Genomic DNA, 18411 nt, shown 5'->3' with positions numbered 1-18411 from the left:
ATTATAATTAAAAAAACAAAAAAAAAAGTTATTACCTTGTTGACAGTGGAATTAGATGCCATGGTATGTATTTTTAGCACTTGTTTGAGCAACGCTGGTAGCGGTAACTCATCACAGTTTAATTTCCCCATTCTTAAACCCAACTACAAAACCGAAATTAGATCTAAAGCAAATAAACAAATGAATCTTGACATATTCGAAATGTTAAAAGTTAAGGTTTAGCTTAAATACATTTGTACTTCTTTACGAAATAAATAAATAAAGCAACCTGATGATCCTACCTGACCTGCAAATGAGAGAGAGAGAAGAAAAAACACCAAGGTATATGAATAACTAATTTGAGGAGTAAAAAAATTGATATAAAATGGTATATATGGTATTTTAAAAAAATAAATAAGACAGGTTTGGTTTTTTTCGCAACTAAGCTAAACCGGAATCTTTATTTCACACTTTAAAAAGCCGGGTGGGATTTAGCTCTAATTGCCAAAGTCAATGGGTTTTAGGGGCTAATAAATACCGGAATTAAGGTTTTACCCCAGTTTTATGTGTTTCTTTCCGTGTTGAGCCCGTGGGCTTTATATCAGAATGTTTTTGAAGCCCAACATCACAACCTAATGAAAAGGCCCAATAAGGCCATTCCAAAGTTTCCTTTTTATTTTGGTAGTTCCATTCCAAAATCTCCATTTTTGTTTCAAGAACACTTCTTTGTTCAGACTTGAGAGGAGAGAGAGAATGGGGTGGGGAGCGTTGAGAAATATTATTGTTCGACCATTAACCCGATCAATATTCACCCACAGTCCCATTCGTTTTCCAGCAAAGATATCTAATGGCCCATTCGTACCACCCGCATCCCAGTTCGACTCAATTCGTCAATCATTGCTCTTCAGTTATAAAGGTCTTCATAGCTTAACTGAAACTCGATATCCCAAAAGAAGACCAGGCTTCACAAATCGGAAAAAACGGACCACCATAAAACCCCCAGGTTTTTCATTTTGACATTTCTTCAAATTTTTATTTTTATTTTCCTCTTTTAAAATGTAGAAATTTTTATTCTTATTTTCTGTGTGTGATCAAATGTGCAGGACCATATGCTTTGGTTCAGCATACACCCCAAGAATCAATACTTGCAAATAAACCTCATGAAGGTAGTGTTAAAAATAGGAATGCAAATGAGAAGAAACGAATTGCGCAGAGAAAGGCGTTTATCAAGGTATATTTCAATCTTCTTCTTCTTAGGTGCTTCTCAATGTCTTTTTTGTTTCGGCATCATGTAGATTTATGTGTCATCTCGTGTTCCATGATTTACTCCAGGGTGGGGGTCATGTAGTCGTTTTTTAAGCTCTATATAAAAATAATTCCAACTCCTAAGTTTTTGTAATTGACACCTTTTACGGGCAACCTTATATTTGTTGAGACAATTTTGAATGCATTCATTGTTGATCAGTGTTGTTTTGTCCCCTGAAGTTGCAAATATAGTCAGAAACACTTACTTTTAACGATTACCTTCAACCGAATTATAGTCGGGGAGGATAGGGTAACGCTCTTCTTTCTGTTTTACAGCTCCTTGTTAAAATTCACTGCATATTTTATTCAAGTATATATTTGCATACATATTTCTCACCGAATCTATCTTACTTCCGTAATTATTTTTCCAAACCTCTACTACCATATTGCAAGAGAGATGTTAAAATTACGAAACTCTACCCGCCAATCCCCATTTTTCCCTGGTAAATACAGAGTATCCTACTCCACTAAGAGTAGAGAAGCTACCATACAAAGGTTGAAATAGACTAATTTGTCTGCAACCACATTCACATTTTAGTGTAATATAGCACTCCACTTACTTTCTGCTTGGGCCGACACTGCTCCTGCACTTGCAACAGGAACAGAGCCCACCTGTTCAGCCCACCTGTTCTGTAGCGTAGCTCTAGACTGAATAAATGAACTACATGCTTGAATGTCTGTCTAGGTCAGTGGTAGTATTTTGTGTGGACAAACACACTTTATGGCCCATGTAGATGATACAGGAACCTAACCCTAACCTGAGGCAACTACATTGGCATGATGATAACTTTCACTAGTACTTTCGTTCGAGGATGAGTACCATACTCACTAGAAATGTTGATTTTCACTTATTGTACAGTTTTTTACTCAATTAAAATCATCAAAGTTTGTTTTCTTCCTTGTTGGTTATTATTTGCATTTTATTTCTTTTTTTTATTATTAATACTTTTTAAGTTTCTGGTTTTCTTCAGGTTTTCAGTAGGGCTTTGATGAAATGTTTGTGTTCCTTTAAAATAACTTCTTTATATTTATATTTTACCAGTCAGAAGCAAAGAAACGGAAAGTTCTGGTGCAGGAGGCCAAAAAGAAGAAGAGAAACCGGAGGATAGAGCGTAAAATGGCGGCAGTTGCACGGGATAGAGCTTGGGCTCAGAGACTAGCAGAGCTACAGAAACTTGAGGCAGAGGCGGCAAATACAGCTTGACCCTTGAAGTCTACATAAAACAGAAATCACAAGAACCTTCATCTGTGACTGGTAATGACGCTTTTGCTTCTATATTGAAGTCAGATTTTTGAAAGCTTTTGTATTGTTCTTTCAATGAAGTCTTCATGTGTAATCTTTAACTTCTCTTTTTTTGAATTAGCTAGTCCTTGATCATAAGAAACTTGAAAGAGTTAGTGATGATAGTCTTCAATGACTGCCATATTGCTTTTGGTTGTTTGTCGTAATATATGGCAATTTGTTCACTACACTTCATCAGATTCAGACATGTAAAAATTTCAGAACAATTTCAAACAGTACTTCTGTTCCTCCTTCCTTCTGCTTGATGGATAAAATTTCACCCTAGTATAATGTTTCGTTGCATGACAATAAGTAATTTATACAGTAAGTGACATATTATACCCTGCTGGCTCAATGGGTATTGTGGGAGTGGTGAAGAATGTGTCAACACAGTCTAGTATAAGCCACATATTTTTGGTGTTTGGTGAAGCGAAACAACTGATTCATTCAGAACTTTAGATGGTTGTCACGTATAAACTAGAACTGTTTAAGTAATTGAGAGAAAATGCTGAGAATGACCCTAAATTCCAGTCTGAGTGATTGGGAAGTTTGCTTACAATTGAATATTTTAGATATACTTAATCTTGTGTAGAGAGCACAGGAGGCCCAAGTCGGGTTGTTGAATGTGCTCTTGCAGTGGTTCTAAATAACCTGGAAAAAAAAGTCATGACGGATAATTTGGGAATGGGAAAGACTGATTAGCTGTTCAATCAGCAGATAGCCAGTGTTAAATCGTTGGACGGAATCCTAAAGGTCTAAGAGTAGGTCCAGTACAAGTTTCTGTAGTCGATTTAGAATCTAAATCAATGCATTTGTACCGCTTCGTAAATGCATAATGCTTTAGATTATGTAGACAATACATAGGGGTTTCTACGAGCAAATGAGCAATCCCTTGCGGTCGCTAAAACATGAGGCAGTTTTTTCGTAGAAGCAATGGATCAAGTGATTAAAACTTGGTGTTAAGTAACTAAGATGTTCTCTACCATAAATGGAGTGATGGCGTTTTGAAGGGGGATTTCGTGCAGTAAAGGATGCTACTCAAGGCGTGAAAAAGACGTTTGAGATTCAGAGTGAGTGAATTGTATGCTTAGTGTAGTGGAAGAAAATGTTTCCTGTCTAACAAGATACGGGTCGTCATATCTAATTTTACCATGGTTACCAAAAAAAAATATATCTAATTTTACCAAGGGCACCCCACGCTAACGACTAAACCTAAACAAATGGGTCATAGAATTATGAATTAAAAAAATAAACTTTTAAAAAAATTATATAATAATCAAAACACAATTTTTTTTTACGAAATTTAACAAATTCAATATCAAAGCCATAAAGATTTATAAAGCTTCACTTTATAACTTTCATTTTTCCCGCCAAAGAAAGAAAAAAAAAATGCCTATTACAATCAAATCCTCAAAACCAGCCATACTAATAACATCACTTTCACTAGACAAATTCCTCACAACTCAGAAAAACATCTCTAAACCATCTCCAAAACTCTTCAACTACGATTTCTCCCCAAACAACAATAATGACTCATCCCCATTAACTTTAAACCACCCCATTTTACGCATTCTAGAATCACGCAATATCAATAACTTAAAAGCATTCAAACAACTTCATACTCAACTCATTGTTTCTAACCATTTTCAACACCCTCTTTCTTGGAGTCGTGTTATAAAGAAACTTTGCACTTACCCTTATATGATTAATCATGTTGTTGTTATCGTTTTACGTATAGATGAACCTGATGCTTTTATTTGTAATACTATTATTAAGTCTTATGTGAAGTTTAATGAGGATGATAATGCTATTAAGTTTTATCATGGACATGGTTAGAAGAGGTGTTGAGCATAATCATTATACTTTTCCTATTTTAGTTAAGGTTTGTGTGGAACTTGGGTCAGTTTATGAAGGGGAGAAAGCCCATGGTAGGATTGTGAAGAGAGGGTTTAAGGTAGATTTGTTTGTAAGGAATGCACTGATTTATATGTATTTGAAGATTGGGAGAGTTTGGGATGCGAGGAAGGTGTTTGGTGACATGTGTGAGTTGGATTTGGTGTTGTGGAATTCGATGATTGATGGGTATGTGAAGAATGGGGAAGTTGGTGTTGCAAGGGAGTGTTTTGATGTGATGCCTGAAAGGGATGTTTGGAGCTGGAATTCGATGATCGCAGGTTATGTTGGAGTTGGGGATATGGAGGCGGCTTGAGGGCTTTTTGAGAGGATGGCGGCTAGAGATGTTGTTAGTTGGAACTCTATGGTTGATGGGTATGCGAGGATTGGGAATGTTTCGGTTGCTCGTGAACTTTTTGATCTGATGAGGAGTCAAAATGTGGTGTCTTGGAATACCATGTTGGCTCTTTATGCGCGTAGTAAGGATAACGCTGAGTGTCTGAGATTGTTTGATAGGATGATGCAGGAAGGAGAGGTAAAACCGAATGAGGCTACTCTAATGAGTGTACTGACTGCTTGCGCGAACTTGGGTAAACTCGATAGAGGTAGATGGATTCATTCCTACATAGAAGAAAATGAACGAATTGAACCGAATGTGTTATTGCCAACTTCATTACTAACAATGTACCCGAAATGTGGGGCCATGGACTTGGCAAGAGAAGTCTTTAGTGAAATGCGGGAGAGGAGTGTTGTGTCATGGAACTATATGATAATGGGCAATGGCATGCATGGGTATGGTGAGAAGGCTCTTGAGATGTTCTTGGAGATGGAAAAGAGTGGAGAAACACCTAATGGTGCAACTTTTGTTTGTGTTTTATCTGCTTGTACCCATGCAGGAATGGCGTTGGAGGGTTGGTGGTACTTTGATTTGATGAAAAGAGTTTACAATATTGAGCCAAAAGTTGAACACTATGGTTGTATGGTTGATCTACTTGGTCGTGCTGGATTGATGAAAGATTCAGAGGAGCTTATACAAAAGATGGGGATGGAGGCAGGGCCACCCTTGTGGGGAGCTCTATTGTCTGCTTGTGAGACTCATTCAAATTTTGAGCTTGGAGAGATAGTGGTGAAGAGACTAATTGAGTTGGAACCAAGGGATGTAGGGCCTTATGTGCTGTTATCACACATATATGCCAGGGAAGATAAATAGGAATATGTTGAGAAATTGAGAATGATGATGAGAGAGCAGGGATTGCAGAAAGCTGCAGGATTAAGCCTAATTGACATTGCTGAGGCAAATAATCAGCATGAATCGATCCACAAGAGAAGCATGGTGTCTTCCATGTTGAGTGAAATGGGTGCACAAATTAAGTTATGGAGAGACGGTGAAAACTCAAAGTGTCCTAGCTCTTATAATTTCAGACTGTACTACATATACAAGAGTACTACAATATTTACTAGAGTACTACATATACAAGAGTACTACAAGAACCAGTGGCTACATCACCAAATGTTGTTACTGTCGTTTACTTATTTATTTTTTCCCCAATATTTATACAGAATCATTTCATAAGGTGCTCAAAAAATGTGGCTGTCTTCTCTGCGTTTTTGATTTATCAATCTTTTGTTATCTTAAGCTGGGAATGAGGCTGATCCCTACTAAATCGTATTGAGACAAAATGGGATTACATCCTAGTGTCCATGCAGCACCATGGAAACATATGGGTCAAAGAGTTGAGAAAAAGGACCAACAAGCATATTTACAAGCTTATCTAGCCAATTGGTTTGCCTGACAAGTCTGCTTTTTTGTCTGGATACAGTAATGCTTGAACTCCATACTCATGAAGCTGTTTGCCACCTTGTTTCTTGGATCTCCAAGAACGTGGCTTGCCCAGAACACTCGACTGCTTTCTCGTAGTCTGACGCAACATAAATCTGTTCTTACATCAAGTCCTTCCCCATTTGCACGCCTGTGACAATTACTTGAGCTTCAATTGCAGTTGCAGACGGCTGATCAGCATCCTTGCTGATTCAACCATAAAACAGTTCGAACTTTATTGAAAGAGCAATCCATGTTAAGGCACATGGTTTCTCCTGCTTACAGAAACTAGGAACCCTTTCAATAAGGTTGATCAGCTGCATTTTTAATATGTTAGGCAGTGTCCTACTTTCAGGTTTATCATCATCTTTCTTGTTCTTTGTAAGCATTCTTCGTTTATTCCCAAATAAGCCTTTCTGAATATTCTTCCATACCAGTCTTGCCAAATGATACAAAGAGTAGCGCGCACATACACTTACACGAGTATTCATGCACTGATCTTATTTTCCATTCAAGGTGTATCCATTCTCTTTTATATTTGTTTGTCTGACTCATACCTATATACTATGCCGCAAACTAGAGTGAAGTAATGGTTCTTCTTCCTAATCCAAATTGTCTGGACGGTTCTTTCGCAATACTCAATAGTGGTGACACTTTTTGATACAATCAACTAGATTGTATATAGATTTGGGTTAATTCGAGGAAACCGAAACCTCCTAATGGTTCTATTGAGGGAACCAATGCGTCCAAGATAAGCACAATGTGTCAATCAAATAATAATCAGCTTACTTTCTTTATTCACTCACAAGTTTAAATACAAGTTCATGTAAGTTACAGCCATAAACCACTACTCCACATACTAGATCTCCTTAGGTAGTCATATTTGCGGGTGAAATCTACCAACACTATAATGAGACTACATGTATTATTAAATACCTTATTATTAAAACTCTTCTATTTTTTTTTTTCTTTTTTTAGAGAAACTAAATAAAGAATATATCCATAAAAATAAAAAGAATACCAAGATTTTCTCCCCAAAACACGTACTACTCTCTCCACATTGAGTTGCTGGTGAAATCTACCAAGGCGCTAGGAGGAGAACACATGTATTACTAAAAGTCTCATTTTTATTTATTTATTTTTAGAGAAACTAATAAAAAAAATATACACCTCAACTCAAAAACCAATAAAGAAATAATATTTTGTACGATATTTTCTCCCAAAAAATTTGTCATATTCTCTCCCCACTTCTCTGGCTCCATCTCTCTTCTTCTATGAGTTTCTTCTTCACTCTTTTATCTCTCTGTTTTTTCAGTAAATGTCTCTGGCAAAGAAATTAACCACAAAGAAACAATTTTCTCTTCCTGCTACTGGTAACATTGGAGCAAACAAACAAGCAAATACAAGTTCTTGTCTTACCATTGACAAAGTTGAGTTCCGAACACATTTTAAACAATTCTAATGTGGAAATTAGTTAACACATTAGACGCAATGCTTGCACCGAAGTATGACACCAGTTCCAAATCCAAGTATCGTAACTAAACATAATCGTCAAAAAGCCCATACCTGCTTCCACAAAATCTTGATCCCATAGTATAAATCGACGTTCCAAGTCTGATGATAACGACATTGTGTACAAACTGATGATGACATTGTTCAGCCTGTTCTTAAACTGATTGATGCTTGCATTAAAGCTCTCTTTTCAAATTAGTATTTATTAATTTTAGGCTGTAGTAATTGATCATCTTTAATAGATGCTCTATGCACAATGCATCTGATTTATGTGATAACTGATCAAAACCTCAAAAAAGAGTGTAAGGAAAGAGACAGAGTTCATTTTGCAAATAGTGGAAGCAAACAATGTATGATACATAATCTAAATTTAGTCTCAGCAAGTGATGAAGAAAAAGGATGGAGGGAGAAGAAGTTGGAGGGAAGTGGAAGAGAGAGTATGCACTGGAGACAATTTTTGGAAAAATCGTTATTTTTGGTTTATTGGGTTTTTCTTTTAATTAATTTCTGTAAAAAGGAAAAATAAAATTGAGAGATTTATTAAGACACGTGGGTGACTAGGAGCACTGGTAGATTTCACCAGCCAAATGTGTTGTGAACAAATTCGGACTCCTCCATATCCCTCCAAACGAGTTTCTTCTTCCTCTGTTCTTCGTCCTTCTCAACTTGTTATATCCTTCCTTATATAAACAAAATATCAAAAAAAAAAAAATTATAATCAGAGAGACGTAGTCAACAACTTCAAAGTGTCATTATAACAAGACTTCAAAAATAAAAAATACAAATACAAAGAAGAAGAGACGTTCATTGAAGTTCTGAAGTGACTGTGTTATGGCAATAGTACTCTAAAATTTTCAACATGCCACACGGATATAAATGTTTATCCTATCTCGTTTCCAAGTCATTCAAGTGTTCAATTAAACCAAATAAAAAAAATGGAATAAAACTAATTATAACTACTATAATTTGTTAATACAAGAAGAAATCCCCCATTTAATTTTGGTTATAGTATTTTTTGGTATCATATCTAAGTAGGATTTACTAAAAAAAATTATATGAAAAAAAAAGATAAAAGAGTAGAAAAGACGAGGGATAGAGGGAGATAATGGAAGTTGGAGGGAAGTGGATAGAAAGAGTAAGCTTGTTTTTGGGAGAAAATCTTTGCAAGAATCATTATTTCCTTTTTCGGTAGTAGATTTCACCAGCCTGCTGGTGAACAAATTTGGACTCCAATTAAACTAACCACTAATACTTAAACTCCTAACTAAGTAACTAACCCACTAAGATTACCTAACTAGTTACAAATACTGCCTAGATTATAGGAACTACTAACCAACCCAATGCACTGATCTTATTTTCCATTCAAGATGTATCCATTATCTTTTATATACCTGTATACTATGCCGCAAACTAGAATGAAGTAATGGTTTCTTCTTCCTAATCCAAATTGTCTGGAGGGTCCTTTCTCAATACTCAATAGTGGTGGCACTTCTCTCCTTTGACCTGCAATTAAGGGAGAAGGATCTCGGATAAGAGAACCTTACAAATAAAATTGCTCACTTGTTTGAATCACAATTAATGAAACTTGCAGGCATTGTAAGCTCAGGAAGATCCGGCAACTCCAGCGAGTAATTAGAGATGCTAACAAGAGCTGTTTTTTTGTTATAACAAGCTTTTTACTGGTAAGTTCAATGGGTTGTTAGAGAGATTTGGTAAAACAATAGTTGTCAAAAAAATTCGCCACGCTTTGTTGTCCAACAGATTCTTAATTATTCACTAATGAGTTCCAACTTTAATCTATGACAGCGTTGCTATCTTTCTTTCTTTTTCTTCTTTTGATTTCACAAGTTATAAAACTGCCATTGCAAAATGGCAGTAATTTGTCACAAACTTTCATCACATCTGCTGAGTTTTCAGAGATCGGCTTAAATACGCTATGTTAATATTTTATGTTGGAATTTCATTTGTGTTAGAATTAAATATACTTAGTGAGACCACACTAATTTAAATAGATTGAATCATGGAGAGAATGAGAAAGAGAGAAATCTGATTGATAAAAGTGTTCCTGAATGGGAGGAGGTTACCTTTATATATAACTAGGTAACCTCTTTCTAGGATAAAGGATTACCAGGATAAACAACACCAAGAGACAAGGATTACCAGGATAAACACATATGAGGAGGTGCCCCATATGGGCTCAATGGTGGGCATCCATGCCCACGGATTTCATAACACTCCTTGGATGTCGACCATTCTTGTGAAAATTCTGGTGGATCCAATAATAGTTGTCTCATTAAAACTTTGCTAAGGAAAACCCAGTGGAAAAAACCAAAGCCAAGGAAAAAAAGTACAACATTATTCAGAATCATTGTGACTTGCTTAATATTGCCTCATAAAGACCTTTACTAGGAAAACCCAGTGAGAGAAAACCTAGATAATGGAAAATAGTACAGTGCATATGTCTTGGGACACATTCTTCTATTACTCCCCCTGATAAAGACAAGTCTTTACATGGCTTCGTGGTGAATTCTTTGCGATTTAAGAAAGCTATTGATGGATCTTGCTTTGTTGATCGCCAAGACATAGCTGCATATTTATTAATAAAAATTTAACTTGTTTGAGAGTGACCCCCTTCTGAGGGTCAAATGGATAACCAAAGACTGCATAGCCAACTAGATCATAGTCATTAATGGAACCATAAGAATAAAATAGTTTCATACCAGTGATTCTATAAAAATATCTCAATATGTGTTTGACATCATTCCAGTGTCTAAGTGTATGCGCACAATTATATCTTGATAAGAAATTAATAGAAAATGCAATGTCTGATCTTGTCCACGTATTGTGCTAGATACATAAATGCTTTAATATCACTCAAGTAGAGTATTTTCAAGACCAAGAACTTCCTCATGTTCTTCCTTTAATCGAAATGGATCCTTATCCAAATCCAAGTTTTCGCACAACCATGTGCTTTGTCTATTTTAACCAAACTTGCTGCTACTATATTGAATCCAACCTCGGATTTTACTATAGGTCCACACCACGTTTTTCAAAGAGTTTAATTATGGTTGAATAGCAAATTCCAGATTGGCCAATCTTTCCTTTGTCGACGAAACACATGGTTTATTTATTTTTTCATCATTGCCCTTTGATGTTCTAATAGCTATACCATAGCTAAATATGTCATCCATGACAAGTGCTTTCGTATCCCACAATTCACCTGAACATGCATGGAATATTGAGATCAATCATTTCATTTTTAGGTACATGTGCCTCTCAATAGGCAACCATAGGCATTTCAGTGAATTTGGATATTTGCACATTTTCATTATTTGTTTATGGAGCTCCACCCATTACTTGGCTATTATTTGGACAAGATGGTTCCTCAATTCTCCTCTCCTAGGAGCACTCTCTTTGGATCCTATAGGTCTACCACGCTTTTAGCGTATAATTGATTCATTTGCCGCGATCCAAATGGAACATCAATTCTGGCTGGCACATTCATGGTTACTTTTACCATATCATTAAATGCTTAGGCATTTTCTCTGCAACTGCTTGCAAGTGTATCATTCTCCTTATCTCATATAGTCACATTCATTGTTTGGATCCTTAATGAGATAGTGGACGTTACTTCACGTCTTTCTTAGAGCAACCATTGCTTTTTTCCCCCTAACGACGGGAAGACTATCTCATTAAATTGACAATCATGTAATACAAACTATCTAAGTGAGTGTCTTGTTCCCAACGTTAGATATGATACACAATGTCTTTCTCATTTATAGGTATAGTCTACCAAACATATATCCATAATACTTTTCTCCATTTATATATCCATATATTTTAATATAAAGCAAAATAAATTTGTAAAGATTGATACTAGCTAGCACAAGTATATTAAGAAAAATAAAACTTGAGATTCATAATAAGGAAATTCAAAATATTAACGACAATCATGGCCTAGACTTTCCATGAAGAAAACACAATACTAACGGTAAACGTTCCATGAACTGGTAATAAAAATATAATTAACTAAATAAATCATTCCAAGGATGAAAGCTTGCTCATCAAACTTGCCCATTGCTATTTGGATCCTCATACTGAACCTCAAGGAAATCAAAACAATCCAAATGAGTACCATCATTAAAGTGGCCACTCTTCCAATTCTCCATCACATTTGTTTCCATTTTCTTAGAGGCTTTATACTTTTCAACCTCTTCTATAGGAGCTCGGTAGTATTTTGCCCAATGTCCATCATTACCACCACATCTGTAGCAAATATCACTACTCTCCTTTTGTTTGCTATGAGGATTTGAGTCCCTTTTATGTGGTGGAGCTGTCCATTTGTTCCAATTACCTTTTTGTTGGTCATTAGTATTCCAATGATCCTTTTTTTTATTACCATTGCCATCTCCATAAGGATGATAACCTCGACCATCTCTCCCAGTATTTTTGCCTCTTCCACGCCCTCTCTCATGTCCTCTACCACGACTACCACTAGCTCGAAAGCTGGCATTTGCTTCTAGAATTGCCATTGACCCAGTTGGTCTGGAGTTGTGGTTCTTGATTAAAAGGTTACTATTTTGCTCCGCAACAAGGAGACATGTTATAAGATTATATTAGAATATTGGGAGAATCGTCTCTCTCGATACTGTTGCTGTAGGAGCACATTCGAGGCATGAAAGGTAGAAAGAGTTTTCTTTAACATCTGCTCATCAGTTACCTTTTCACCACACAATTTCAACCAAGAAACTATATTAAACAAAGTAGAGTTGTATTCATAAACTGTCTTATAGTCTTGGAGCCTCAGGTTGAGCCATTCACTTTGAGCATTTGGTAATATGACCATCTTCTAGTAATCATACCTATAATTTAAGGATTTCCAAAGACCTGCTGGATATTCCTCTGTTAGATACTCATTCTTTAAGTCGTCATGAATATGATGACGTAGGAATATAAGAGTTGTGGCCTTTTCCTCTGGACTCATTTTGTTTCCTTCTTTAATAGAATCACCAAGTTTTTTAGATTGTAAATGGATCTTGGCATCCAACTGCCATAATAAATAATTGTCACCTCTAATTGAAAGAGCTTGAAAATCGAGTTTAGTAAGGTTTGACATCTTTCAAGTAACTGTAATAGAATAAACAAAATTTAGCCATCAAATTTTCACGTTGGATCGAGATTTTGGGCCAGTATTTTGATTCACATGTATAACAACTATTTATGTGGACTTAATACGAATAATGTATGACAAAAACAAAATATATGTGGGGTTTGTAAACCGCTTCTAGTTAACTGATTGTGGTCTGGTCTGTAGGGGTTAGACTTGACCCACTTTGAATTATAGGGACCCCGCCCCAAGCAAAAAATATAAAACTGGCCCAAAGAAATAAAAGACTTTTACTCCACCCAAGCCCAAGAATTTAAATAGATTTAGTGAATCTAAAATAAGACCGGGAGCACTGGATCGTGCTCTCGGTTGTCTCCCTCACTAGCGAATCTGTTTCCACCGCCAGCCACCATGAGTTCCACCCACCGGCACTCCAAAACTAACCGAAATCACTGAGGGGGGAAAACCCAACTGCTTTAATTAATGCAAAAATTCTAATTCATAGATTTCGAAATCACTCCCCAACCATAGATCTCGACCTCCATTAACAACCCATTCAAACTTCAACAGCCCCACTCAACACAATACACTACCACCTATCGGATTCAACCAAATCAACAGCCCCAACCACCATATCCAATTTAAACAACAACCGAAATCAAACACAAATAATAAACCCGACAATTCAATAACCAATATTTAATCCGAATCTCAATTATGTATCTACGTAGCTTGATGGCAGTAAAAATCAAAGAACAAAAGAGGTACATGCAAATCCATTAAGAAGAATTGTAAGAAAATAATGATACATTAACTCCATGACTTTAATGAGGTTTAAAAATTGTTTCTCTAAAGTTGTCTGTATTTATTTGTGATGATAATAAATCATAAGTATACTAATTATATTCGGCAGACACGACAACATAGAATAATCCAACATAGCATATATATTCACAACATGCTATAAATATCATGTTTCATCACTCGTCACGTTGAAATTTATACGTATTGTTCATACATCTAAGCAGGTATGAACCATAAATGTTCATACCCCCAATTATGAACATGAGCTATGAACAATGCATGTTCATACTTATTGGAGGTATGAACACTCATTGTTCATACCTTTAAGCAGGAATAATGAACAATAAATGTTCATAGCCCTAATTATGAACATGAGATATGAACAATCATACCCCCGAATTGGAGTATGAACAATGCGTGTTCATACCTATTGGAGCTATGAACACTTATTGTTCATATGTTTAAGTAGGTATGAACAATGATTGTTCATATCCCCAAATATGAACATCAGTTATGAACAAGGATATAAATAATATGAACATGAGTTATAAATAAACAGAATATAAATAATAATAAGAGAACACATTAAAAACACTAATATTTAACATTCATAAACAAAATATCATTGTGCAAAAAAAATACCACAAAATATATTGTTTTTTGCCTTCCTCACATTAATTTAGCAAACAATCCCTTTCTGTAATTTTCCTGAAAATCATGATCTTCTTTACTCCAGCTTCTCGACAAGTCTGAAAGCATTCTGCATGCAATGTGAGGGCGCAAGTTTTGTATTTCCTCTTCATTTAATAATTGAGAGAAATCCATATGACCTTGTTCATACAAAATTTCCATCATTTTGTAGACATGAACGCCACAATCAACGCTGCAATTTAAAGAATACACAATTAGTGCTAAAATATGAGGAATCAGTGTATTCATACCTATTCGAGTATAAACAAATATTGTTCATAGTTCCTATGGGTATGAACTATGATTGTTCATAGCTATCTGATGCACGAAAAGTCATTGTTCATACCTATTGGGGTATGAAAATAATTACCTATTTCTTTGTTGTGGACATTTTTGAGAAATTATTCTTCCTTTATTACTGAGAAGTTGCATTTTCAATTCCTCCTTTCTGACAATATTGTTTATTGACTCAACTAATCCTTTCTTCTGCAAAATTACAAGAATTTATTTATTTATATTTCAACATAAATTTTTTATGTAATTTAAATGTTTCTTGTCGAACTCATAAGTTCTTTTGCTACTTGCAACGTTTTTTTTTTGTCTGGCTTAGGGAGTTTAAGTGATACCATTTAGCTTGTTGTCCTTCCACCAACTCTAGCACAAGCAGAGTCCAATGTCTGTCGGAATGAATTAGAATCGCTATGAATTTTGAAGAGAAGTCGATGCTCTTCAATATCGTTTCCAATCCTCCTTCTTCCATCATTCTCTGTGTCAACAATTGTGTTAAATAATAAGAATGTGACAAGAATAATAGATAAAATAGTATTTTGTTGTAATAAAAAATTCACTTTAGTATTTGCAGAGATTAGACTAGTCTCTGCTTTTCCAGTCTTCTTCTGCTGAAGTTCTATCGACCACCAGTCGATGACCTATTGAATGGATAATTTTATTTAAAATTGGCATCACATAAAAAGCCCATGACTATGAACAATGATTGTTCATAGTCCAATTGTGGGTATGAACAATGAGTGCTCATAGCTAAAGACTATGAGCAATCATTGTTCATAGTCCAATTGTGGTTTTAACAAATAATGTTCATAGCTCATGACTATGAACAATCATTGTTCATAGTCCAATTGTGGGTATGAACAATGAGTGTTCATAGTTAAAGACCATGAACAATCATTGTTCATAGTCCAATTGTGGTATGAATAAAATTTACCTAGTGATCAATTTCTCTATCAAAGAGAAGATCTTCAACTAAAACACCTTGAACTTGTAAAATTCCATTTGACCAAGCGACAACTCTTAAAAACCATAAGAAAATAACCATTAGTCAACAAAGATATTTAATCAAAATATCATTTTTTGTTATCCTAAACTTACCCACTATCTGCAATTTTGAAGAAAGTGTCAATGCCTTCTCGATGGCTTTCTTCCAATCCCACATAGTATGGACACGTCTTAGGGTCAAGTAGAGGACGACTGTTAGTGTCATCAAATCCCTTCTTTTCAGCAAGAGTTTGCTTGCTAGTGTCACATTTCTTTATTTTTTTCCTCTTATCACCGGTGAAATCCTCGCCAATCATCTTAGTTTTCCTTTCTTTATTTTCCTTCACTGGCTTTACTAGTGAACAAGGTTTCTTTGCTCCTTCAACATCCTTCTCCTCATCTTTATCTTCACCTCTAACATCCTCCTCCTCAGCTTTATCTTTATCTGCCTCGTTATCTGGAGGTGACAAGGTAAGACGTAAATCAAATGATGGACCTTCAAAGGGTTCTATGACATACTGCCTCTGCTGAACTTCATCCGCGACTTCAGCTGTGACTTTATCAGAATGCCCCTGCTGCACTTCAGTCGGGTGGACTGCATCCGTGACTTCATCAGGATGCCCCTACTGCACTTCTTTAGGTGGGTGGACTTCATCCGTTACTTCATCAGGTTGCAATTCAACCTCATCAGACATATCCCTCTCTTGCTGCTCTTTTAATTTTTCCTTTAACTTTTTAATTTCATCTCTGGAATACAGAATTTGCTTTCCAAGCTTGATGACTCTCTCATTCAGTTCTTTGTTCTCTAGTTTCAATGCATCAATGTCTTCAACAGTGGACTGGATTGCTACTTCATTGTTTGTGACTAAATCATTGTATATGTCACGAAGTAAAGTCTTTTCAGCCTCCGTTACTACTTCAACATCAATAATGATCTGACTTGCAGCTATTTTTGTTATTGGGGTCTTTCGGATCGCATCAAGCAAGGTCTTCAAATTCCACCTTGCACACCTCGGGAATTTGGTTTCATGGTTCTCTACCTTCTTGATGACTACAAAGTGCTCACAAAACCAAAACTGCAATGCACGTGACGAAAGCCATATTAGTTCACACACCAATAAACCAAAACATTAAACCAATCAATGTTCATACCCTAATAATAAATATGAACATTAAGTGTTCATACCCAAAATATAGGTATAAACATTGATTGTTCATACCTTAAATAGGTGTGAACATTGATTGTTCATACCCCCCCCCCCAATAGCTATGAACATTGGTTGTTCATACCCATCAATAGCTATGAACATTGGTTGTTCATATCCACCAATAGGTATCCATGTATGAACATTGATTGTTCATACCCACCAATAGTTATGAACATACCCACCAATAGCTATGAACATTGGTTGTTCATACCCACCAATAGGTATCCATGTATGAACTTTAATTGTTCATACCCACCAATAGCTATGAACATTGATTGTTCATACCCACAAATTGTTATAAAAATAGACAAACAACCATAAATTAAGGATATTGGGTTAAAGAAATATACCAAAAACATTATAGTGCATCCATTGACCGTCTATTTTTTTACTTCATTGTATTCTATGGCAGCATCAATTAGCTCCTTGTGTATGGCAGTTGGCCATGACAGATTTCTAAGTGTATCCAAGCTGTCAACAACTTTGATCAATGGCCATGATGCTCTGCAATTGGCATTGCTGAAGAAACATGTAACCAACATGAAAAGCGACATCAGCCTTGCAAAATCTTCAGCTACAGATTGCTCATCAGTGGTTGCCAAAGCCCTCATTATGACATCTTCAACATGGGACTTTGAATACCTGATGTTGGCATCACCAAACTACTTTTTAATGAAGATGGTTTTCTTTTCATCATCTCCAACAGTCCTATTTAACTGCACCAAAGTCTCTGTGATAGGCAGCCCAAACATGAGACTAACCTCCGCTACAGTTAGCTTTACCATTCTTTTACCAATCTCAAATGCCTCCTCAGGTATTGATTTGAAATTGTTCAAGAGAAAGAATATTTCTTTGTTTGGCTTGAATTTGTTTCCTTCAACAATTCCATTGTTGTATAAGGCATCAAACATAAACCAAAACGGTGTTTTCTTCATTTCATCAACATGTTTTTTTGGAATTCCCACTTCTTTGACTTTTTGTACCAAACTTATCATGTGTGAGAAGGTACTTCGCAGCTGCACAGGTGCTACTAGGCTACCTTTAACATTCTCTTTCTCATCTTCCTCATCTTCCTTCTCTTCCACCACCTTCCATTTCCTAGTATTCTTGACCACAACCTTCCCTTTCCTAGTTTTCTCTTCCACCAGCTTCCCTTTACTAGTATGCTTTATCTTAGGTTTTTTAGATTGGCCGGCAGTGCTTGTCGATTCCGGTTTCCTTTTTTTGGATGCAGATCTCAAACATAATTTTTTGTTTGGTGTGTTAGATCTCAAACATAACCTTTTACTCACACTTCTACTCACAGGGGACTTATCGATCAACTTTCTTCTTCTTCTCCTTATTGTTTTTCTTCCTTCCTCTGATTAAGTTCTGCAAATAATTGAAGGTTAGACATGCAAAGTATAAACATAGTTTTGTTATTGTAAAGGTATGAAATCAATGTTCATACCCAGGGACTATGAATAATAATTGTTCATAGTGAACAACCAATGTTCATACCTACATAACTATGAACAATTAATGTTTATACCCAGTGGAC

The 18411-nt window shown here is 35.8% G+C and overlaps 1 protein-coding gene and 2 pseudogenes across 3 annotated transcripts; 2 read left to right on the top strand and 1 right to left on the bottom strand.

The window, feature by feature from the left end:
* Positions 1-653: 653 nt before the first annotated feature.
* LOC147503712 (uncharacterized) lies at positions 654-6699 on the top strand. Of its 2 annotated transcripts, XR_015192806.1 has the most exons (4): positions 665-982; positions 1083-1210; positions 2327-2539; positions 6280-6699. XR_015192806.1 is itself a non-coding variant. In XM_086556952.1 (3 exons), the coding sequence occupies exons 1-3, from the start codon at positions 733-735 to the stop codon at positions 2486-2488; spliced, it is 540 nt and encodes a 179-aa protein (XP_086413078.1). In that variant the 5' UTR covers positions 654-732; the 3' UTR covers positions 2489-2819. The 2 variants fall into 2 exon arrangements, 1 of the variants encoding a protein (XP_086413078.1); XM_086556952.1 differs by lacking the exon at positions 6280-6699 and having other exon boundaries at positions 654-982; positions 2327-2819.
* Positions 3950-6271, top strand: LOC147503713 (pentatricopeptide repeat-containing protein At4g18840-like; annotated as a pseudogene). Its single transcript, XR_015192805.1, has one exon. The product of XR_015192805.1 is annotated as a pentatricopeptide repeat-containing protein At4g18840-like (transcript).
* Positions 6700-11854: 5155 nt separating the features above from the next.
* LOC147503711 (uncharacterized) lies at positions 11855-12906 on the bottom strand (annotated as a pseudogene).
* Positions 12907-18411: the final 5505 nt, after the last annotated feature.

The sequence above is a fragment of the Coptis chinensis genome, chromosome 4 (assembly GCF_015680905.1).
Source record: "Coptis chinensis isolate HL-2020 chromosome 4, ASM1568090v1, whole genome shotgun sequence".
NCBI classification, from domain to species: Eukaryota; Viridiplantae; Streptophyta; class Magnoliopsida; order Ranunculales; family Ranunculaceae; genus Coptis; species Coptis chinensis.
Note: the sequence above shows the minus strand (reverse complement) of the source record. Positions and strands in the feature narration are given on the sequence as shown.